This window comes from Polyodon spathula, chromosome 5 (assembly GCF_017654505.1).
Source record: "Polyodon spathula isolate WHYD16114869_AA chromosome 5, ASM1765450v1, whole genome shotgun sequence".
NCBI classification, from domain to species: Eukaryota; Metazoa; Chordata; class Actinopteri; order Acipenseriformes; family Polyodontidae; genus Polyodon; species Polyodon spathula.
In genome coordinates, this window is record NC_054538.1 from 19,759,412 (window position 1) to 19,785,313 (window position 25,902).

General features: G+C 38.5%; 1 protein-coding gene across 4 annotated transcripts in view; it reads right to left on the reverse strand.

Moving 5' to 3' along the window:
* LOC121315685 (tight junction-associated protein 1-like) overlaps positions 1-25,902 on the reverse strand; it is a 72,773-nt gene that overhangs the window by 25,177 nt on the left and 21,694 nt on the right. For all 4 annotated transcript variants that reach the window (XM_041249997.1, XM_041249994.1, XM_041249995.1 and 1 more), the window contains 3 exons: positions 15,646-15,709; positions 13,613-13,781; positions 11,761-11,789 (listed from right to left, as the gene is read on the reverse strand). In XM_041249997.1, the coding sequence (XP_041105931.1) occupies positions 11,761-11,789; positions 13,613-13,747 (164 nt within the window). In that variant the 5' untranslated portion in view covers positions 13,748-13,781; positions 15,646-15,709. The remainder of the gene's footprint in view (positions 1-11,760; positions 11,790-13,612; positions 13,782-15,645; positions 15,710-25,902) is intronic.

Here is a 25,902-nt window from a genome sequence, read left to right on the forward strand (position 1 = left end):
CATGGTTTTGTTGCATTTTGAATATGAGAAAGGGGTTTCAATAAAGGAGACATTTCTCAATGGCATAAAAACCAGGTACATTCTTTAATCAAAGTTAATCAAACAAAACAAGTGCTATATTAGAAGTATGGAATGAACATTTATCTTGTGACAAAGCTGTTATCAGAATATGGATAAGCCATACTAGGGATAATATGAATAAGCCTATAGAAAATGTACATTAATGAGTTTTTGTTTCAATATGGTACATAAATAATTTTTAACCAAATTCAAAAATAAGTATTTGAACTGCCTATAGGGACTGCTAAATCAGCACATGAAAAATGTATCTGACACTACAACTTTGTGTTATTTTCAAATAAGGAAAAAAGGTAAATGCTTTATAAATATGGCCCTACAGTATGTTTTCTCCAGATCTCTTGGAAAGCCTGTGAGCCAGGAACATTGTATTGTAGAGAAAAATGCCTTTTTTTTTTGTTTGTTTTTTTTTTTTTTACCACTGATTCAAACACGTTGCTTATTTAACCCCTTCTAATGCCTTGTTTTCATCAGGCATTGAGATTCTACTTAAACATTTACAATTGCAAAATAAATGGTTTAAATTCTTTTTCCTCAAGTTAGTTTAATGTAAAAATCTAAATATAGCTTCTGTAAATTGTTACGTAAAAATCAAGCTGAAAATAAACAGCCTATTTTTTACTACTTGTTTCGGGCAGACAGAATCTATTTGACTCGTATTAGTGTGTGGAGGGCTGTACAGCGGGACTTGGCTAGTGAATGGCAATCTCTGATCAATACATTTTTGTGGTTGGCTATCCTAAGGAGTATACTGTGAAGAGGTGTAAAGCCTGGCATTATCCAAGTTATTTTTACATCAACAGATTTCAAGGTCATCACCACTCTGTTAACTGTAATAACTACAATTATATTTAGTTAACTGCAATAATGACTATAACTAAAATTAAAAAAAAAACAAAAAAAAAAAAACACATAACTGAAAAACACTGGTGTATACCAGATTCAGTTTCTGTAATAAAAATAAAAACTGACTGATATACACTGTGACCACAGGGCACTAGGTGGCACATGTCTAATTAGGCGAAACAGGGTGGGGCTTTTTCCAAAAAAACTGAAAAAAAACAAACAAAAAGAAAACAAACACACAACACACCTCTTCTACAGCGATATCATTAAAGTATATCCATTTTCTCCATGCGACCCACTGTTATGGTTGAATAGGCTCATAATGCAAATGTGCCATTTTCCTTGAGGCTAAAAGAGTGTTTAAATTGACAAAATGTGTGTTCTGTAACTGTAGACTGGAACTATATAAAAATGTACATAAAGATCAGAATGATTATATTCCCAAGAAGATTTGACCACTGTACCATGACTGGAAAGTTAAGGTGATATTTGTATATGGGTCTAGGAAAAATAACTTCTATTTATTTTCAGTACAAGACACAAATTACTCAAATAGTTATTCAACAAGTCTAGTCTTTCTGTAAAGTTCTGTATAATTGAACTACAGTTAAGTAAGCATGCATACATAAAAATCTTTCCCAGTATATTGTTTTAAATTCCATTCCCTTTTCTGTCACTTAATATCTTTTTTTATTTTCCTTTGTAAAGTGTATTTTGCAATATGAGTTTTGTATGAGAAACGGGTGACTCAGGGACAAATGCTATAACCCAGACAGCTTTAGGAACTCACTAAATACAGGAATTATTTCCCTGAGGCAATGAAGTACTACATGTACCAATCTCAAAATTAAACTGGTAGTTTCAATAACCAAAGAAATATCAGCTCCAATTATATAGACAAAACAAAACACTATTCATATAGTGTTTTGTATGTTCATATTCATATATTTTAAAAGACAGTTTGCTGTGAAAATGGAACATAAAATCCATTTAGTGTTCCCTGTGGTCTGATAACACTTTCCCTTTCATTTAAGCACAAATACACACTTTTTCTATGCTTTTCCCATCAAAAAGCAGCCTGATTCTGTGCACCCACCAGGTGACAAACAATAGAAAAATGTGCCTAAACCAAAATAATTTCCACCATGTGTCATCATCAGGACCATTATTTCTCCACAATGTGTCATGATAATATGGCAAAAGATAATGCTGACTTGTTTTCTTTCTTCCCAGGCTTTTAAGTGACATTTGTAGTTTTCATAATGAAGCATCCAGTCATAGCTGCTATATAGAAATACTAAGTACTTAATTCCTTTTTTTTGGCCGACTTCCACTAAATTTATTCCTCCTATGACACCACTGTCCTATCGCAAGGGGAGCTGAGACAGGAGCAGCTGCAATGCAGATCACCACCTCCTGTTTCAATATAGTTAGGGCTTCTGTTTTTCGGGTTTTATTAATTGTATTTTTCTGTGCTTTTTTTTTTTTTTTTTTTTTTTTTTAGCTATTTTTGAGTTTTATGTAAATCTCTTTTTTTCCGTGGCTTTCGTTTTTGATATACTGTATGAAATTTGTGTTTTCGGTTAATTTCCAAAATGCTTGAGCATTTTTTTTGTGTCACAATATGTACAGTAACTGGACAGTAATTGCACACTTAAGTCATACCTTCTCTCCTTTGCCGTTTTCCAAAACAAAATCCCTATGGGCACGGGCACATTCTTCTGGGGTTTTTGTGTGTAGGCATTTTTGTACATTTTGCCACAATTTTGTTTTAAATCCTCTGTATCTTAACTGTAATACAGCTTTAACTAAAAAGCCTCCATCCTGACTAATCTCATTTTACAAGCACAAGAGGAGTCTCCAATAGAAATGTAGAAATGTGCTGTCACTCAGTAGTTGGGATGGGTTTAAAGTATTCAGAACGAATCAATGATCCATGCAAGTCAGGAAGGCGGGACATTGCCCTGTAGCACTGGGAAATGTATTTATTAATATTATTAGTAGTAGATTTTTTTTTTCTTTAAATGGGAAAAGGGTAAAGTCAACATGAATAGATTAACCATTTCCACAGTTTTCCAGGTGTTGTCACGCTATACACAGATTACATTTGTTTTGTATCTGTGGTGTTTTATCAGTTAAAACCAAAAATCAGAAGCCCTAAATATAGTGAGCTGTTTTGACAAAACACACCCTTTTTCTAATTTCTATGGACTTGTTACATCCCATACAGTAAACAAGCAATACAAAAAAACACACTGCACACTCATGTACACAGGCAATTTTGACAGACAAATGCACAGATGTCTCTATATACACAGAGATTCTGAAACCATGAAAGGATGTCCACATCAAATTTTATCACGATTCAATAAGTGCTTCTGTAAGTACTGTACATTCAAGCTTGAGAAGTACTGCGTGTGCAGACACACAGGGTGTCTCCATAAAATCTTAATAACTTGAGCTAAAGAATGTCCTTTTCAGGTTTCATCATAACCGGATAAGTAGTTCACTGAATGCTCTCCAAACAATTGAGCCTCTTATGTACTGCTAGATTATGATAATGATATTCACAATGACTTGTGCTTAATGAACTTTGCAAGTTTCATCAGAACTGAACAAGGGGTTCTCTAGATAAATGAAAAACATTTAGTGCAACATATTGAAGTCAGAAAGACAGACGGCCTCAATTGTTCGCCAGAGCTGCATAAATATCCACACACATTTAAAAATTCTGACAGACAGGCTGATGCCTTCTAGTGATACAGAATAAAACTAAGGAAGTTTAATCAGATCCTAGACCAAGACACCTTTACTACTGTGCGTATTTGTATATACAGTTTTGTCCATCCTCCAGTCCCCAGAAATGTATCCTTTTAGTTCTTCAGTAGGGTTAGGGTTAGGGTTAGGGTTAGGGTTAAATTAGGGTTAGGGTTAAATGGTACAACAAAACAATACATTGACATTATCAATATTTTGCTAAAACAGAAGAAATAATTGAACACACAAATAGCCTGCAGAAAAGCAACCAAATGGAAAGCATTATTCTTTAGACAAGGCATTATATCTTTAGAAAGATGGAGTAGATCAAGGAACACAGATATGGATCTTGCCTTAGTGGGATACTGTATATCATTTATTTTTATTCCGAGTTGTCCAATGCACATGACACCAAGCATCAAGCACTGTAGACATGGCTGCTGGACTGCGGACACAGGGGGAAATTAAGGGTGAGCATTAAGCAGACAGCTCAGTGTTCCAGAAAGGAAACCCTGCCAGCAGCACTCTGGGTCTATGGGATGCATGCTTTCTTCTGATTGATAAAACAAAGCATACCAAAAGGGGCATCCTGTTTTCTGTAAATGAAAAGCTACTCACCATTCATTTTCTTCTTAATAACAGTGTTGTAACCAAGGATTAACCTTGTCAGGTGTTTACATGGATTATAGTCTCAACAACTTAAAGGCCACAAAGTTATATAACAATTGTCTAAGTGGTGACCATGATACAGTTAGAAAACAAAATAAACAAACAAACAGTAAATCATGTCAATGTGAACTTGCAAACGATTATGCTCAGATCTGCAAGCCAATGAGAGGGTGTTCAGGAAATACAATAGTGCTGGTTTAAATCTTTTTTTTAAATCAATTTTTTTGAATCAATAAACAATATAAGTCATAAGTTTTCAGCGAAAAAAACAAAAACATCCATATAAAAAAAAAAAAAACACACACACACACACTCAAAACACCTCATACAAACACTACCTGCAGCTTGTGAGAACACTGACAGGAAAGAGGGAAGAAAATGTTTTTTTAAAACATGGGTTATAACACCTTTAAAAGCTTGCTTATTACACATAAGTGGGTCTATGTTTTTATCACAGACCTGCAGGTCAGAAAAAGCTTCACAACATAAATACAGTAAATGTGCTTTATGATCTAATTTTGTCTGAAAATGTACTTGTATGCAGATGGATAGTTTACTGTAAAGCTATGTCTTAGTTGGTGCTTATCTTGGCAAAAGCAGAGTTCAAATCAGCATGAAGTTTTAATGTAATGGAAATCATGAAGATCTGGATACGTCCAGTGACTGCTGTGAATAGTGCAGCTGGCAACAAGGGAAAGATCTTATGACAGTATGGAGAGACTGCCTACAGGAGGAAAGAGACCCCATTGGAGCTGGCAAGGGTTAGCTACCCTTGTCGGCAGTATCCAGCTCTGTTTCAGGATGCTGGAGGCACCCACCCAAGGCAATTAAAGAGAAAAATACCCTTAGAGTCTGCGAGAGCAGGTGCAGAAGATGACTCAATGTTAGACAACACGGTTAACAACGTAGGAACGGAAACGGATATGAGAATGGAGAGTACTTCACAAGAGTACTTCAAGCAAAGACATGGAGCTCTAGTGTTGTGTCTGTGGCTGGAGCAAGGCGATAATGGTCAGGGGTTTGAGGATTCATCAAATGAGAATGAAATGCTTGAGGGAGAAGGGACAAGGGTCTCGCATTGATCAGTACTTCTTACTAAGTCAGTTAAATGAAATACAGCGACAGGAAGCAAGCCACAGTTTGCAGAATATCAGCACCAGCCAGACATGATGAAAACTTGCATGGATACAGTTAGTGATGAACCAAATGATCCTTGTGAACCCAGTCAGGCAAACCAGCATAAGAGAGAAAAGAACCTCAACAGGCACAAGCCTGGAGTTAAATGGCCAAGAGCTTGTGAGAAAACTAATTGTTTTGCATTAGAAAAGTAAAATGGAACAGTTGAAAAGAAGCTGGATAAATTTGGGGACATCATATCTACGCATATGGAAGTGAGAGGTTTGGAGTTGAAAAAAGGCAGGAAAAAGTACAAACTATTCCTGGAAAGTCTAGACTGCAGCAGGAGATTGAATTAGAGATAGGAGACAGCTGAGGAAGCAATGGAGAAGAGCAGAACAAAGTCAGAAGGATGGACTCGATCTGTTACAAAGGGTCATAAAAGATAGGCTTGCAACATTGCGCACAGCTGAGCACCTACGAAAACGCTACATTCAAATCTGTGAGAAAAATGGCACAGTAAAAGCAACAAAGCTGGTGAAATATTTTGAGGAAACACATACAGATTCATTAAGGCAGGAGCCTATGTCAGTTCCTTCAGACATCCCACCTATCAATCCACCAGAATACCAAATGGAGGACTGTGCACCTAAGTGGCAAGAAGTAGAGCAAGCAGTGAAAAAAGCAAGCGTGTCATCATCTGTAGGGCCTAATGGAGTTCCGTACACAGTATACAAGAGTGCTTCAAGAGTTCTATGAATCCTGTGGAAATTGCTCAGTGGCATGGGAATAACAGGTTGTACGAAGAGCATGGTGTCAAGCAGGTGGAGTTTTTATACCAAAAGAAAAGATTCTACAAGTAGTCAGTTTCACACTATTTCCCTATTAAAATGTAGAAGGCAAGATTTTCTTCAGCAATATTGCTCCAAGATTGTCAACTTAACTATTAAAAGAACTGCTTCATTGACACTTCAATACAAAAAGCAGGCACTCCAGGTTTCCCAGGATGCTTAGAACACATCAGCATGATCTGGCAACAAATTCAAATCAGCTAAAAAGGAGAGGAAGGAGCTCCATGTGACATTCCTGGATTCGGCTAATGCATATGGTTCAGTGCCACATGAATTCAGCACTACCTGGCAATGCCTAAAAGTTGGCATTGCCACCTGACAGGATGCACCATTTTTCCACTGGCTTTTACCATGGCAATGGAAGTAATTATTATGGCATCAACATGGGTACTGGGAGGAGAGCGCTTGGCATCTGGACTGTGACTACCACCATTTCGAGCATACATGGATGACATGACAACCACGACTACAACAGTAGCCTGCACTAATCGGTTATTGGGAAAATTAACCAATAACATTGAATGGGCACAAATGCAATTCAAGCCCACCAAATCAAGGAGCGTATCTATAATTAAAAGGTAAAATAGTAGACAAAAGGTTCTACATTAATGTTAAGGCAATATGAACAGTGTCCAAGAAGCCAATCAAAAGTCTTGGGAGATGGTACGACGGGGATCTAGAGGACACAGTTCATGTGGGAGAAGTTACTCAACAAGCAGAGGAAGGGTTGAAGAGCATAGACAGCAGCACTTCACCGGGCAAACAAACTGTGGTGTTTTCAGTTTGGTCTACTGCCAAGGCTGCTGTGGCCACTGACTGTGTATGAGATTTCTTTGACAACAGTAGGGAAGCGGGAAGCTTTAATCAGTTCATATGTCAGGAAATGGTTGGGAGTTCCACATTGCCTCATCAGAGTGGGACTTAATGGTAAAGGAATACTGCAGCTACCAGTCTCTGCTCTAAATGAGGAGTTCAAGTGTGCCAAGGTCCGAATGGAAACTACACCAGTAGAATCACGCAACAAATGCATAAGGAAGGCAGGTCTGTTGTGTTGAAAACTGGAAGAAAGTGGGCAGCAAAGAAAGCCATGAAAGATGCAAAGGCTGCCCTCTGAATCTGTGATATCATGGGGCACGTTCAGCATGGAAGAGGGGGTCTTGGTCTCAGTTCAGCTCCTCCTACATCGCACAAGGCAGCCCCAGCTCAACGGAGGAATCTGGTAGTCAACGAGGTACAAAAGCAGGAGGAGAAGATGATGTGCGTAAAGGCCGTTTCCGTTTTTCCTTTCCTTTTAAAGGCAAGGCAACAACACAAGATCGGCTGGCAAGACCTATAAACAATGGAATAGAGCAGGATCAGTTTCCTCATCAGGTCAACATATGATGTTCTCCCATCACCACAGAACCTAAACCTCTGGGTAGAAGAGGATCCCTCAAGTCCTTTGTGTTCATTACCTGCAACATCAAGGCACATTTTGACAGGATGTAAGGCAGGTCTTAGCCAAGGGCGGTTTACTTGGCGCCATGACCAGGTGCTGCGATGTTTGGCCTTAGCATTGGAAGACAAGCGTAACCTGACCAACAAGTTGCCACCAGTTCCATTAAAGCATTACACACAAAAGACAATATTCCTCTGTCCAGGAAAGCATCCACCAAGAAAAGGTTAAAACCAAGCCTCGCCAGGACAACTGGAAGCTGCTAGAGACTGGAAGATGCTGGCAGATGTTGGTCAATGGCTTATTTTTCCACCTGAGATTGCCACCACTAACCTTCGACCAGATATCGTCTTGTGGTCTGGATCAGTACGCCTTGTTCACCTGGTAGAGTTAATAGTGCCATGGGAGGATGCTGTGGATGAGGTGTATGAGAGGAATAAACTGCGGTATGCCCGATTAGCCACTGAAGTGGAATAGTGAAGATGGAGAGTCCGGATTTACTCAGAGGAGATGGGCTGTCAAGGAATTGTGGCACTCTACAACCCGGTTTCTCTGAGATGTCGGATTCAGTGGCCAAGAGATGTGTCGCACAATGAAGAACTTATCTGAAGCAGCAGAGAGCAACAGCAACTGGCTGTGGTTGAGATGGAAAAATTCTGGTTGGTACAAAAGAAAGAAAAACACGGATGTACAGGTAAGTAAGCTGGGTTAAGTGGAGTGGTGGACGGAGGGGGATGACGTTGGGGTGCCAGAATCACTGTTGAGCCCTCGAGGTGTAGTGGGCTAGGTCAACAAAACAGAGGATGGAAGGTGCCCACTTGAAGACCCCAGAGATGTACCCTACTTGGCTCAATCCAGACGAATCTTCATTGCAAAACAACTGCATGTTAATGAGAAAAATAAGTTCATACTGTTGACCTACAACACACTCAAAAATGCTTCAAACTGTTTAAAGATTAACAATAAACTCAATACAAGTACTGGTTTTTCCACAAAATCAAAGGAAAAGTGACTAATTTGTTTTTATAACTTGTACATTGATAAATAAGAACGCTGGAAAAGGCGCAAAATACAAATAGTCATTGCAAGACTCAAACGCATGAAATACTCTTAAAACAAAACAAAAAAAACACGTACAAATACACTAAAGGAAACCCTGTTAATATTAGAAAACAAGTTTGTATTTTACTTGCTTTCAGCATGCTCAGAAAAGCTTTACAACTGGTTTTAAAATGAATAGCATCATAAAAATAACTGTATGCATTACATGTACCTTATAATAAATTAAATTCAGTTTTCTTATTCATCCTCAGGGTCTCTTCATTGCTGTTGAAAAACAAATTGGTAAGCTCGCTGTACAGCCATGTGTGTGTATTGGCTGGACCATTCAGTATGACGGGCATTATACTATTATTTATAACCCGCCGTTTAAGAGAGACCTGGCATCTATTTACCATATTTCCTAGCAGCCCCGGTGCTTATTAGAGACCGGCAAGTATTGGAGACCAGTGATTATTTGAAGTTTTATGGTATCCTAATTGTAAGCCAATATACAGGTTACCAGACATCGTTGCAGTATTCCATAATAGGAATCCCCTTCAAAAACAGACTACGGGTGAGGCATGGTATGCATCGGGCTAAGGATGGTGTATTAATACACCCCTTTTTCCAATTCTGAGACATCACGTGCCTGGAACAGTTTAGCTATAGCCTGGTCCATGTGGGGCAGGGATGACTGCATCCCTGTGATATTTCATAGATGATTAAAACTTGCAATTTCTGGGTGCAGTGTAGTACAGTGCAATCTTCCAATCATTGAACACCTGGCCTTCAACATCTTGAGTCATCTGTAAGTTAGTCATTTAGACCAAGTTAGTCAAAGCATTCCGCAAAACTTAATTGTTGAAGGAGACTCATTATTTCTACACTAATGACAGCAAGTCGTTTTGGTGTTGCCTTTGAGTGCAAATGAGACAAAACACTAACAAAACTTGTTTCAAAGTCTTGCAATAGGAAAGTCTTAATTTTTAATGCTGCACTCTTGCGTTACAGCTCTCTGGGCTGACTAGGTGTACAGCATTCCAGGCTTTTCCTGCCCGGTAAGAAGGCACTGGGGGACATATAATTTCCTGTGAAGTTCCGAGAGTCAAAGGACTCAGACTCACTTAATTTATATCTTTCATCCCACAAAGAACATCTAGGCCAATCAATTAAACTAGCTGAAGCAAAAAAGCTGCTCATACCAGGGCTTCTGCCTTTGTTCTGTAACGCCTCTGTAGGGGAATAATTGCATAGAACCATTCCTGTACCTGTTTGTTGCTACCCTGTACTACATTTATTCACCGAGTTATATGTTTTAAAATCTTTTGAGTTTATGATCTATTAAGTTTACAGAAATAAAGTAAATGTATTAAACTGCAGGTACGTGTGGCTGAAACAGCTAAACTGTGGGTGGTGTGACAGAAAGGAACATGGCTCCAGCTTATCTGTTAATTACCCCAACTGAGCTGGCTCCAGCTTATCGGTTGATCTTTACTGTGCTACCTCGTAAATACCTGTCCCCTCTGTTGTTAATTACCCCAACTGAGCTGGCTCCAGCTTATTGGTTGAAAGGGAAACGACCCTGTCTCTCTGTAAAGGTATAATAACTGTATGCTAACTCTGTATGGCAGAACACTGCTTGGGTTTCCTAGCACTGATGTGCTGAGCTGTTCTCGTTTGCGCAAACTAATAAAGCTTTATATCTCTGAATACCTGGTGCAGCTAGCTCTTTTAGTTGCGGACCTGAAAAGTTCCACGACACCACACAAAGTGAATTGATGTATAGAGGACAGACAAACAAAAACAAAGCAAAACACGTAAGCTTGAAATGTTTTCAACATAAAATCAAACAAATCAAAACAGAAATAGCCTCCAGTATTGCTGACATATCTATACAGTTGTTCGAAGTATTTAGCTGTTTGAAGGCACTTGGTGTCCAGTTAAACCACAGCCTGGGATAAGGGCGATAACACTGACTTGTTAAAACAGCACATTGCAGTAGAACTGAAACAAGCAGGCATGTGTTAAGTGCATTAAGCCAGGTTGATATAGCATCTAAAACAGTTTTACGGACTACATAAAATCTGTACAAATCACAAGAGGGACCAGTGGCTGCCTTGTATTTAAAATTAGCTCAATTAATCTGTACATTGAGTCACTAAACAGGCCATTGGGTAATGCTGCACATTTTATGTAACCACTGTGCAAGTCAGTTTGATCATACAGATGCCAGAGACAATGCACTGGGCCTGTGTACACAAATCAGTAAAATGTCAGTGTTAAGATGCTACTAAGCTCATGTTTCTAATTGAGACAAATTAATAATTGCCTTAAAAGTTCAGAGTGAAAGTGCCACCAACAAAAACAAAAGTATATGTGCCCAATGAATACACTTTAACAGAAGTAAAAAAATGTTTTAAAAAAAGCAATTTAGAATTGAAGAAGAAATTATTATCCCCATTTACTAAGATTAAAGCAAAAGCATTGTAAATCACCATAAAAGAACCAGACCTACTTCTTCCACAGTTTCTCTTAACTGCAAAGATAATACAGAATGACAAAACCTTACAAGAAGCCTCATTAAAGCAATACTAATCCAGGACTGCCCTAGAATAAGGCAACTGCAAGGAAGAATGAGACTCACTATATTCCTGTAAGGTCAATCTATGTCATATCAATAATATTTTAGTGCACTACACATTCTATCATCTCAGCTGTCAAAAAGCATGAAACTGGGATTAAAAGAGAAACAAAGAGTGGAATCCTGCCCTGTGTATTTTTCTATTATAAGGTGTGTCTTCTAAAGCAACTGCTCTGCTCGTAACCCACAAGTACTTGCATGTTAATAAAATGGTTTGGCAGAACAGTCACATTACAGTAGAGATGTATAGTTCTGCTTCAGAAACACACACACATGCATCACGTGAACTTGCATGAAAAGCTGTAAGGAAACATCCAAAAACTTACTTGATCCTGTCCATATCTGAAAGGGATTCCTGTCAAAAGAGGAAAAACTAAAAATTAGCTGCTGCCCGTGACTTGGTTTTACTCTAAATTTCTTTCTTCTCCAAATTAACATTGAAATCCCTTTCATAAGTGTACTGCTATGGCATTCTGGCCACAGGGTGTGACAAATGTGAACCAGAGGATTTCTTTGGAAATGACATCCGTTGATGGCCTTGGTCCAAAAATGTGACTGACAAAAAAAAAAATTTAAGAACAGAATGTAAAACAGCATGAAGATTTAAGGTCTCATCACGAGCAAGAGAGTTATTACCCATGTTAGGGATCAAGTTCTCCATTGTAAATGTTAAATATTGGATTTGGTGTTGCATCTTCCTTTTATTTTAATGGTCTCATGCAACTGTGCATGTTGAATAAGGTGCACACAATTGAAAAAAAAAGTATACAAATGCAATTACAACTCATTCTTAAAGTACTCTTACTGCTTTTGTTTGAAAATCCCTTTAAAATCTGTCATAGTGAGGATTATTAAGACACTTCCATACCTAGTTATGATAATCTATATTCGCAATGTTAGTGCAAGAAAATGGATGCTTAATTTCAACTTCGTAAGTAATAACACGTTAGCTTTGTCTAAAGGTTTCAGCACCAGGGTAACAGAAAAAATTCACAAAGATAATACCGTATATATTGGCTGAGTACAGGACATTTCCAATCACATACCTTGCTTGGAGTAAGACTAGAAAAAAAAAAGGTAGATGGTGTTTCTGCTGTTAATTTATCCACATCTAAAAGTGATGAAGAGGAAAAGTTTTCAAAAGGCACGAGACCCGTCCACCACTTCCTTTGAGCTTGCCCCAGTGTGAAGGTGCTGGGGAGGGTCAACCCATCGGAATATCTCCTCCCTGTCTCCTCTACCTCCCTCTCTACCCTCTACCCAGTGGCCCCGTGCTGCTCTCCATCTACCCTAACCTCAGCGTGGCACCTTCCATCAGTCTCTCCATCTCCTGCTGTACAGGACCCAGGTTTGTATTCGAGCTATACCTCCGTGCTGCTGTGGGTTTGTTCCACATCCTGGAGTTAGCATCCCTCTCTCTCTGGCTCCCTTACAAGCTGTCCCTTGTGTGGTGGCTTATCTCTTCCCTCTTCCTCAACACCCTGGGGCTCCTGTCTGCTCCTGTTTCTGTGCCCCAAATGCCTGCAGATTGGCAAGACTTAGGACCTTGTAGATCTCATCCAGGCATGGCGAAAACATCACCTTCTCCTCCAGCACTTCATGCTTCCAACCCTGGGTTGTGGAGGAGGTAGTAGTTGCCCCTGCTTGCCTTGCCTGATCAAACCATTTGCCCTCCCTTCCTTGTGGATGGTTATGAGGGGGGGAGTTTTGGATGCTGTTTTCGTCTAGTACTTCTACCGATCTTGACTTCCGTAGGTTCTCAGACTGGACCCCTAGTATGTTGGGCTGCTTGAAGATCCCTTTCGTTGGTGGCTGGACCACAAAAGTTACCATGTGGCTGTCTGGGAAGATGAGAGCTCCAGACTCCTGATCTCGGATGGGCAGCCAGGGACCCCCTTGAACAAGAACCGCATTCCCTGAAAACACCAGCACGTCCTCACTTCTGCTCATGAAACAGCACCCATTATGCAGGGGACCAGTGTAGTTGAAAAGGCTAGGCATGGGAAGGATAGTCAGATCCAGGCTTGAGAGTCTGGACACATCCTTATCACTATCCAAAGCCAGGGACCAAGAGGAAGAAATGTAATTGAGAGTATCAGAGCTGTCTGCCCTGATGAGCTCGGGGTCCCCAAATCGTATGTGCTGAAACACAGGGAAATGATTTTGGTGGTCAGTTACCTGGCACTGCTCTGCTGGCGACAAGGCTATCACCCCGTCCAGCTCGTCTCTGAACACTGGTAGGTCGTGCCGGATCTCTCGGTGCTGAGGCGGTGCCTTGCGGTAGGGCTTCCTCACAGGAGCTGCGCTGGTCATCCTCGGGCGCTGTCCTTTAGTCCCACGCTACAACCTGCTGGGACCGACAGAAAAGCATTAGAATGGAGCTTGCTATCCCCTGACCCTGGTGCTTTCAGGGGGGGGAAATATATGTCCTGCCACTGCAATGAAAAAGTCCTGTCCAAATCAGTATGCTGCGATGCGATCAGCAGCAGTGGTAGTAGAAATAGCAGCTGTCTTTACTATATTGTGCACAGAAGTGTATAGCTTCCACAAATAACCATCAAACATAAATCAATTCATGTGTTCTGATGGAAAGAGCAAGTATGCCTCCAAACTAGCAACTGATTACAGACAAAGTGTGTTTCCAATAGAGAAAGAGAGACCGACTGACTGAAACAGCCCCACAGCGAGTCGGACGGCCTGTGATTACAAGTCAGAATGTGAAAGCCAGTTAAAATGAGGGGAATGTCAATTCTCTCCTAGATCAAGCAATTTGTCAGACTCAACTAACAACGTTTGAAATCCAGTATGTCACCCTTTTCACCAAACCCCCATATATATATATATATATATATATATATATATATATATATATATATATATATATATATATATATATATATAGAGAGAGAGAGAGAGAGAGAGAGAGAGAGAGAGAGAGAGAGAGAGAGAGAGAGAGAGAGAGAGTTTGCCTCTGCAATTAGCAAATATATCTTATTTAATAACCTAGCGCAAACTTGCTGAGTGATACCAGCGAGTCCTGGAAAGACTGTGAATGGCTTTTTTGACCTGAACACATCGGATCTCAAATCAAAAAGTTAGACAATTCGATCGGGTATCTGGGCATCGGGACATCTTACTGTGAGACTGGATATGATGTAAACAAAATGTTGAATTCACAACAAATAAACTTGCTGTTTTATATGTAAGTCTGGGAAACTAACGCCAAAACAAGGCAAAACGTTACTTTTTTTCCCCTCGGTCATAATGAAGCCTCCACTCTAAACGTTCATTTTAGTTTTTTTTCATAATTACATTCTTTATGATTTATTGATTTCAGCGCTTTCCTTTTGACTTATTAGTTGCTTAGATTTGCAGCAGGAACGAGTACCAACACAGCACTTCGGTACTGCAGTCTCAGATTCTGACTACAACAAATATGACGTGCGGCGGGAAAGTTAGGATTAGTTCGTAGGTATGTTTTTAAAAAATGGTTTGTAAATTAATTTTCAGCTTTTTGAAACACTGGCTCGTTTTCCTGGATTCATGAAATGGAAGCCATATTATTTATTATATATATATATATATATATATATATATATATATATATATATATATATATATATATAATATATATATATATAATACCAGTTTTATTGTATATATGCAAAAAAATATATATACAATAAATTCTAGCCAATTAAAAATGTCCCTTTAATATGTTGTCAAGTCATAAAAGAGGTACGAGTGTCTGGGCAATGAATCCATAGACAGCTTGCATGAAATAAGCCCAGTGTATTTAATAAGGACGTTTTGTTTAAGTGCACTGCAAAAGGGGAAAGATCAAATCATAAGATGCCATACTGATTCATTAACATAGTCATTTACTACTTTAAAACAAACAAAATAAATACATAAATAAATAAAAGCTTCAAAAGTTAAATAATGACTGACTACCAATGCTGATAAAAAGTTGATCACAGCAGTGATGAGAATAGAGAGCCTCCATAAATTAGGCAACGGTCACTTGTGAACACATCTTCGTTAATTCGAATTACCATAAAAAAAAAAAAAAAAAAAAAAAAAAAAAAAAATCTAATCATACTATTGAAAGTGCCAAGCCCTTCACAAATCATGCTGTGATGACATAGACTACTCTTAGGAAAACACATTACAACATTGTAAGTTTGATTTAGGAAAAAGCAATACAGTACCTGAAACTGATGATCACACAGCTATGTCTTCATTCACTTGTTTCTGGTTTTCCACAAAGGAATTCTAAAACCAAAATAAATAATTTTTTATATATATATATTTCTTTAGTTATTTTGAAGTGTCATTGTCATTCATTCATTAGTATAAAAAGGATGAGTAAACATCCTCAGTTGCCCTTTTTTTGTAGGAAAATTAAGACCGTACCTTTAAGAAAAGTAACATAGGGTACACTTATTTTTTAAAAGCAGTTTTTTGTTTGTTTTAGGAGACATGACTCCCATACCCAAATCAAACAGTGCAATCATTTCAAAAAGTTTTCCTGATTTTTTTAAAATAGTTCCAATCTGAATAAAATCACACTGTACGAAAGAAGAATTAAATAACCTGGCATTGTACAATGTCGTTTTTTTTTTGTTTATTTTTTTTTTTTAATAAAAAAATATTACACACTGATATAAATATATTATAATAATATTATTATTAATTATATATATTAATATTATATATTGTTGTGAACAACATGTATAATATTATAACACCACACAGGGGGTGAGCACCTGGCATAAAGTGAAACAGGGCTTGATTTCAAACCACATGACATGAAGCTGTTCTCCGATTGCTTTGCAAAATAGGACCAGGTTCTATTCTCCCCCCCCCCAGTGACCGACGTTCAACATGCTTCTGGACTGTCTTGGACTTTCTCAGTCTGTCAACGTCCTCACTTGCTCCCTGGATCTGCTCCACACCAGGGGCCTTAATATCTCCAATCTCTCCATCTCAGATATCTTTCTCTCTGACCATTTCTTAATCCCTACTAATATTAAACTCCCTGCTCCTTCCACCCCAAGAATCTGCAGAATCCTCTGAAACTCTCAATGTTTCTCTGCATCCCCTTTAACTGGTCCTCTCCTGTCCTCAGTTGATGATGTGGTGACCCTCTACAACGCCAACCTTACTCATATCACTGTTGCCCCGGTTACAACCAGAACCGCTAAGAAAGATCAAAACTGCCCATGGAACACCCTCGAACTTTGAGCGCTTAAGTCTGCCTGCCGCAAGCTTGAGCACAAGTGTAGGTCATCTGGACTAACGGTTCACAGAGAGAGCTGGACCAATCATCTTGCAAGCTACAGGTGTGCACTCGCCGTAGCCAGGATGAAGTACTTCTCTGAAATTATAACTATGGGACACGGTAAACCCAAAGTTCCCCAAGACCATTGACCAAATCCTACATCCAGCCACCGACAGATCCATCTCCCATTCATCCTCCTCTCTTACCAGTCATGATTTCTCCTCTTTCGGAACAAAACTGACATCTATTCTATGCTCTCCTACCACAAACTCAGTTTACTACTTGACCACCTTGACCAACTTTTTATGACATGCCCCTCCTTCCTTCTACCATCTTCGAAACATCTCCAAAGTGTCCCTACCTTTCCCTTGAAATGCAAGATACTTTGTCATGCCCCCTCTCCTCTCGACTCGACTACTGCAACTCTCCTATGGTGGTCTCCCGTCATCTGTGCCGACTGCAGCTAGTTCAGAATGTCGCTGCCAGGATCCTTACCAGATGTAAAAAAAGTGATCACATCAAAACTGGCTCAGAAATGTTCTTGCTGCTTCTTAAGCTTGGCTTCACAGTGACAAAAAAAAAAAAAAAAAGCTTGTTTACATTTGCACTTCTTTCTCTTCCATGGTTTTTTGTAGTCTGTTGATGGTTGCACTTGACAGCTTTTTTGTGTCCGAGTTTCAGGTTTTTTAATTTGACCTTGTTTCTTGGCAGTATTTTCATGCCTGCTTTTAGCGAAAAGCTTCTGCGAAGCATCCTTATTCAGACGGTGCTTTATTTTGAAGAATATCGATCTCCTGCTCTATGCATCCCTGCTGTAGCTCATTCTGGAATGTAGTTATTAATCAAACAAGAGGTTTTGACATCAATTGTCATGTTTCGACTATGCCACCCTCAAAGGTGCTGGCATCTCCCGCACAGATATTTAACTGGGCAGAACATCAGTGACTGAAGTATACAAAACAACAAGGAGGCAGACTGCTAAAAAATGGATTGCAGTTCACAGTAAAACAAGACCCAGTCACTTGAAGTATCCTGAAAGTTTCTGTTATTGTTCCCTTTTTTTCAATAATAAGATGTTCAATAGTGATAGGGTTTACTTGCGGTAACACCAGACTTTACATGTTTTACAGTCAATTACACAGCGTCACACACACACAGCCCGATAACCTTCACTGTCTATGTAGGCTATGCCTTGCTGCAAAGATTCTTAGCCAGTCGGTCGGCTGACACCCTTTAAACAAACAAATGAACAAAAAAGAATAGACTACCGTCTTTGCTTTGAGACACTAAAGCACAAAAACAACTACAAGGATCTAAAAAGGTCAATTCTCCCAGCTCAGGAACTCCATACAAAATAGCCAGTCTCTCGTTTCTTCACTGTAGGCTTTTAAAAGCCGAGCAACAGACATATAGTGTGTCGGATCTCCGTGGCAACAGATTAGACACAATTTAACATGCAAAACAAGTACAGTAATACCTGCCAATTTATGAAAACACGAGAACCAGAGGTCTCCTTTTACTGCACAACTTTTGCTGAACAAATCAATATAATTCTTATATATACAGTAAACACTTAATTCTTAACTTGTAGCCTATTACAATCTCATATAGCCTACATCAACAGCATAAAGTGATGAGTGCTTGGCTTTTTATGACATTCCAAAATCTTCCTTCTACCATCTTCGAAACATCTCCAAAGTTTGTCCCTACCTTTCCCCCCCAGATGTGGAGATACTTTGTCATGCATTTGTCTCCTCTCGACTCAACTACTGCAACTCTATGGTGGTCTACTGGCACACACCATAAATCAACTGCAACTAGTTCAGAATGTCGCTGCCAGGATCCTTACCAGATGTAAAAAAAGTGATCACATCAAAACGGATCAGAAATGTTGGTCTTGTGCTTCATTTATATTGGCTTCACAATGACAAAAAAAAAAAAAAAAAGCTTGTTTACATTTGCACTTCTTTCTCTTCCATGGTTTTTTGTAGTCTGTTGATGGTTGCACTTGACAGCTTTTTTGTGTCCGAGTTTCAGGTTTTTTAATTTGACCTTGTTTCTTGGCAGTATTTTCATGCCTGCTTTTAGCGAAAAGCTTCTGCGAAGCATCCTTATTCAGACGGTGAATTTATTTTGAAGAATATCGCTTGACCTATGCATCCCTGCTGTAGCTCATTCCTGGAATGTAGTTATTAATCAAACAAGAGGTTAAACTATCAATTGTATGTTTCGACTATGCCACCCTCAAAGGTGTGGCATCTCCCGCACAGATATTTAACTGGGCAGAACATCAGTGACTGAAGTATACAAAACAACAAGGAGGCAGACTGCAAAAAAATTGAGCGTTTATTGTTCAGGTTCACAGTAAAACAAGACAAAGACACTGAAGTATTCTGAAAGTTTATAGTTATTGTTCCATTTTTTTATATAATAAGATGTTCAGTAGTGATAGAATTTACTTGCGGTAACACCGGACTTTACATAATAGTACAGTCAATTACACAGCGTCACGCACACACAGTCTGATAACCTTCACTGTCTATGTAGGCTATGCCTTGCTGCAAAGATTCTTAGCCAGTCGGTCGGCTGACACCCTTTAAACAAACAAATGAACAAAAAAGAATAGACTACCGTCTTTGTTTTGAGAAACAAAGAACAAAAACAACCACAACAAACAAAAAAGGTGCGTTCTCCCAGCTCAGGAACTCCATACAAAATAGCCAGTCTCTCGTTTCTTCACTGTAGGCTTTTAAAAGCCGAGCAACAGACATATAGTGTGTCGGATCTCCGTGGCAACAGATTAGACACAATTTAACATGCAAAACAAGTACAGTAATACCTGCCAATTTATGAAAACACGAGAACCAGAGGTCTCCTTTTACTGCACAACTTTTGCTGAACAAATCAATATAATTCTTATATATACAGTAAACACTTAATTCTTAACTTGTAGCCTATTACAATCTCATATAGCCTACATCAACAGCATAAAGTAGCCTAAGAAATTCACAGGTCGGATGGGGAAAATAATAATAAATAAAAGTTGAAGTTTGTTAAGATTGGTGATCTAAATAATCCGGAGGCAGAAGATCTTACACGGGAGTGTCCCGACGAAATCAAGAGACTTCACAGGAATGCACACGAGAACGTGACATAACGTGATTATTGTATCACATTATTTATGAATAATGTACAAGAGAGGTTGTCAGCTATATAATCGCGTCACGTTATACATATCTTCATTAAACAGTAAGAGATAATTGTAATGAAATGATATGATCATGCTCTTACCCTCTGCATTTTACTTTTTTTTTTTTTTACTAGTAGATGATGCTGCTGTCCTGCAGGTATCATCCGGACAAATGGATGGTACTGCATCGTTATTTAATTTAACTAAGAGCACCCACCTAATAAAGCTGACTTCGGTAAAGTGGGTGCTGCAAATGCTGTTGGGCTTAGCATCCCAATCCCTGGTCCTCCTCACAAACTTCATCCATTGCCGGCATCGTACCGGCTCTTTAGGAAACTCTTGGAGAGATACCAATGGCCCTGCTCTGTTGGAGCAACCATACATTACACACCTATTTACATGGTACCTTTGAATGTATTTCCGTAGTGCTTTGATCTGAGTAGTGGTTTGAATTTCCTACAGATGTCTATGCTAGAAAGGCAGTATTACTGAATTTCCTCTCTAAAAGAATATGCTACTACAGAAAGGGATGTTCTCTCAAACTTTCCTGGCTCCCTGGACATCCCTGAAAAATTTAATGTACTCAAAAATCATGGTGACAATGTTTTAATAAACAAGCTTTCAGAAAAATACTTTATTCTGAAAAAACTAAATTAGAAAAAACAATGTGTTGACATTGTATTTTCCTAGACAGAAGAGATGGGACAGGGTTGAATTCTAGTGCATATAGGACTTATTTTTCCTTGTCAATACACATATCAGCTATAAAAATATTGACAATATAACACCTTAACTGAAAATAAAAATGCTCTTGTTTATTACTATATTCCCAACCTCTGTTAATTCAACATCCCAGGGGGATGCCATTTAGTGTTGGCTTATCCAAGGTGTTGAGTTTCCCACGGGTGCACATGAGCCATGGCATTAACAAGCATATAAGTAAAAACTCACACGTTTCCAGTATTTATTTTTACTTTAAAATGTCCTTATGAAAACGGTTGAAAGAACTACAGTGAATGAATGAATTGCACTATACCAGTACTGTACAAGTTTAGTACAACTCATAGTTCGATTGAAATAAGAAAAAAACTACAGCATGCACAAACTGTTGACTATTTTTTCAGTTATTGGCTTGTACCCTCTAATTTGACTGCTTATATAGCAAAAGTTAACAAATGTACATTATACAGAATTAACTGTGAACAAAAACAATAAACAACAACTCAGTTTCACACAGAAATCAAGCATTGTCAAGTATCTTCAATGCCCTCTTGAGCCAAAAACATCTGAACCATGTCCAGCGCAGCAATGACTATCTAGTTTGATAGGCTGGAAGTTCAGGAACGGAGTCTTCAGTTTCATCCGCATTCGAATAATTTAGTCTTTCTTCGCTGGAATGTTTGCTTTTTACAGATGCGACAATGTCCTTGTCGGTCATCTGTTCTGAAATTGCCAGCAAACTGTCAACTGCAATGTAACTATCAGCTGTACAGTCCGAAGGCAAGATTCCGGCTTCACAAACCGATGAATGGCATCGCTGAATACAGCTTCTTCACTTTTGTTATGGATTGTGACGTCAGCTTCAGGACCATCTGTGTCAGCAGCAAAGCCAGAGCTTAAAACAGTTTGCAATCGTGTGTGCTGACAACAGACTCCAAGCCTGCTTCATAAGATTAAGTGCCATAAGCATATCTGGATTAAATGCAACGTTGTTATCAATTGCATTCAGCAAACGGCTCACAATCAGCTGACAACAATGCAATGAAATTGTTGATGCCAGAATCCATTTGCTGTGTGTGAGCTGTGGAGTTCAGTGGTAACATCTGAAGATTAACCGATTGCAGTCCTGCAATTTCTGCAAGGTGGGCAAGACAATTGTCCAGGACTAGGACTACTTTTCGCTTTTAATAAGTCATGTCACAATAAAAGTCTCAAACAAATTCTTCAATGAGTGAACTCACCATCCAAGCCTTTTTGTTTGCAGTGTATTTAACAGGTAGGTGTTTCTCCCCTTTGAAGCACTGTGGATTAAGAGACTTCCCAATCACCAGCAGTTTCCTCTTGTCTGAGCCATCCATGTTCACAGTGACCAGTACAGCAAGTCAGTCCTTGCTTTGTTTCCCATTTGTGTATTTCTCCTCAAAGCCAGTGTTTTATGAGGAAGCAGTTTCTAATATAAGCCAGTCTCATCTGCATTGCAAATGTCACAAGGAGAATATTCCTGCAAAAGAGTAACCAGCGTTGTTGCTTTCCACTGCTTTATTGCATCTGATGGTGCAGCACCACACATCAATGGCGGCGATTACATGCACGTCATGACAGTTTTCCTCACGACCTGTTTGCCATACTTTTCAGGAAATGCGCGGCTATGCAGTTCTGATTCTGATTCAAAATAATTAAAAATCGTCCGTACCAATGCAGATTACTCAATTCATAGTCATTTAGGGGAGGGGATATTTAAATGTCCGTGTCTGCTTACTGAGTAGGAAAAGAACAGCTCTGAATATTGTGAGGAGAGCTTCATGCATTCTCATGATGATAAAAAGATTTAAAACAAGAGAAATTAATTCACGTTTTGTTCGCACATTCCGAATTACACCACGCATTAGCTACCTGTTGGTCTGTTTACCTTTCCAACACACATAAATTATACAAAATATAATTTCTACAAGTTTTACTACTTAGAATTTATGTGTGTGTGTGCTTATGGAACATCTAAAAGTTACATTTCATTAATATTAGAACCGCCTTTTACAATACATGTTTTTATTTTGAATATAACCTACAATATTTTTTTTTTTTTATATATATACACAAGCCTGTTATCTCTACTGGACCTAGCAGCCATCAATTCCTTCGTTTTGTACAAGGTAGGAGAGATTTCTCCTTGAAGCTAGCCACAGCGTTTCAGCAGAAACATTTTGATCAGATAGCTGCAGGCTGCAGCAGCTCAACCTGGATTCTGCGCTGCAAGCAACACACACGCAAGATAAATCGTTACTTTCATTTTAGATTAAAAAATATCTTTGTTTTTACAGTTTTCTATGTGCATATACCTGTTAACACACAACTATAATAAAATGTTTATTTTATTATAGTTTTTCATTTTTTGAAGTAGTGTTTTATATGTGGCAAGTTAGAAAATAAACCCTTTTATGTTTAATTGTTCACTTAAATACGGCCTTTCGGCGGTGCAGATGTCTGATATGACGTGCGTGAATAAAACTTGAGTTGTATCCAATAGTTTGTCTTTCATTTTAATACCGATGGTGTTTAAAATTTACTGGTGGTTGTAGACATGAGTATAACATCGGCGGTTCTAGTGTTGAAGTAGTCCATAAATGTACAGAGTGTGTGTGTGTGTGTGTGTGTGTGTGTGTTAGGGGGTGTTGGTTTTGTACGGCCTTTCTGCTGGAGATTACGTGAAAAAAATTGGATCTCAACTGCTGAAACCTCGTGAGCCACAAGCACGATTCCTGCTCCGGTTTACATAGGTTTTTACAGCTATTTTTATCGTGAAAAACCAATTGACCTTGCACTTAAAGCCGCACTGCCAAAAGGATGTCCTTTTGCTGTTTCACGATGTATTCGCATGACAATGTCACACAGTAGTGACTGCAGAGTCGATTTTCAAGTGCATGTAAACCAAGCCAATGTTGTTGAGATGTCATGCTGTGATTTAAAGCGGTCAATCCATGCTCTGCAGCGCTCAAAATCTTCAATACCCTGATCACGGGCAAAGTGACATGCTTTTGCTAATAAAATTGGTCCACTAATTGGAATTAAGCGAAGGTGTCGAGTTATCCACCAGCCGAGTTAACCGAGGCTGACTAATTAAAATTATAAATTCAGTACAAGAAGCCCCTCCAGCAATAAGACAGTCAGCAGGTTCATCTTCCACAAGGAAGCCTTCGATAAACAATCAGGAGATTTTGTTAACTTGTTTTTCGTATCCACCCGTCCTGCCCCAAAGGGAAAGAAAATACACAGTAGTCATAAGATTGTCACAGGTTTAAAGAAGAGCCAAGCTAAGAATTGCTCTACTCTGTGGATGTGGATTCTACTTGATGTTCGCTAAATACAGATGCAGGTACTGCTCTAGTGGCCTTGTCTGAACACCTCCAACGTAAAACAAATACTGTCAGTGTGAATCCTGCTTGTGGATGTAAAAGCATAACAGAAGTTATTCTCATACACAGCCATGCTGAGTAAAAACCCCTTCCAGGATTTAACAGGCAGTTTTCAATTAAAAATACATTTCCAAGTTTCGTTCTTTTTTATTTTATATAGATCACTAACAACTAGTGTAGGGTCTTGCTCAATGGCTCTTTGTTTCAGCCTTTGCACACACACATTCCACCTGTCCGGTCTCTCTAATACATGAATCACTGTGCTGCCGTAATACATTTCAAGGTCATCTAAAAGCACGGTTCATACACTTTAATATCAAAATTTCATACTTTTTCCAGACTTCCATTTGTTTTTCCCAGACTTGCGTTTTAGTTAGTTTCTACTACTTTTTCGATAGTTATCTACACAGGCGGGCAGCCGCAGAGCATTATATTGGTTTTCTAAAAGTATTTGTCAGAATCTGGAGGTGTCTATCTAGAAAGAGACAATGCAGATATGCAAAAGAGAAGCAAGATACAATCTAAGAAATGTCCAATATTTGAGAACTATGTTGTATTTACAAAAATATAAAAAGTTGTACGCTGCAAGTATACTTGTGTCAAAACTGGTTGTATAATGGTACCAATAGTATATTTAAAATCAGACAATTTTGGCACAAGTATACTGCAGTATATTATATGCAAAAGATATATTTTTGTAAGGGATGATATTGGATTCTGATCCAAACTTCTTTATACCCTCTTAAATGTTGAACACTAAAAATAACAAATGAAATAACAAATGTACACACATTATATATTAAAATGTGCAAGTGGCACATATTAAACATACAAGTCAAACACTAAATACAGTACACCCTACCTATAACAACCCTCTTTGGGTCCAAAGCCTTTTGTTCGCTATAGTAAAAGGACAATCCAAAATGAACAATATAAGGTGCTGGAGTAAGATAAGGAAGTCACCTTGGATAAAGGCATTAGCTAAATTATTAATATTAGTATTGTTTTTATTCTTTGATTTTCTTTATTACAGTATGTCACTACTACCACTAATTATTATTATTATTATTATTATTATTATTAATAATAATAATAATAATAATAATAATAATAATAATAGCAATGAGATTGTGAATAAAAGTAGAATTACAAGTACAGTACCTACTTGTGGCATTCTTAATGCCACAAATCTTGGTTCCTCATTTAGAGCTGTATGAGCCAACATCAGCAGTAGTTTGATTTTTTTTTATTTGATTTTTTTTAAATCCAGTATTTAAATCGTATAATGAAGGCCATATAGCGAGGATGTAAATAGTATGTATACACTCGGCTGACGGTTTGGACCTGAGGCTGTTGCTGCATTCGTTACTGTAAGTTACAAGCAAGCACCATCCCTTTAAAATTAAATTACCGGTACGTTTTATTAATCACATAAAAAAAATGAAAAAAGCAATGTCAACATGCTACGTTTATACACACCACAGGGGCTACAGAAAACTGTTTTTTTTTTTTAAATCCGACTGATGATAATGATCGTATTCGATTTTTTTTCCTGGGTTGGGAAATAACGTTAACGACTAAAATAGGATCACTTGAATTGTCAGGACGTTGGTCGGGTGTTACACGGGGCAATCCTCGCGGGATTTGGTCACAAGCAATATAGTTGCTACTAGTAAAATTGCCTAGACAGCTGCCGCTAGAGCTGCTGACCCGCTTACGAGATCAACTACACTATGTAACACAATTTTTGTTCCTGGGTAGTAAGTGTTATTTCCTAATTGCTGTAAATACAGTATAATCGTAAATCTCGAAAAACTACTCACTTCTAAATCTTTTGTAGGCATTTTTACTTTAGTATAAATAC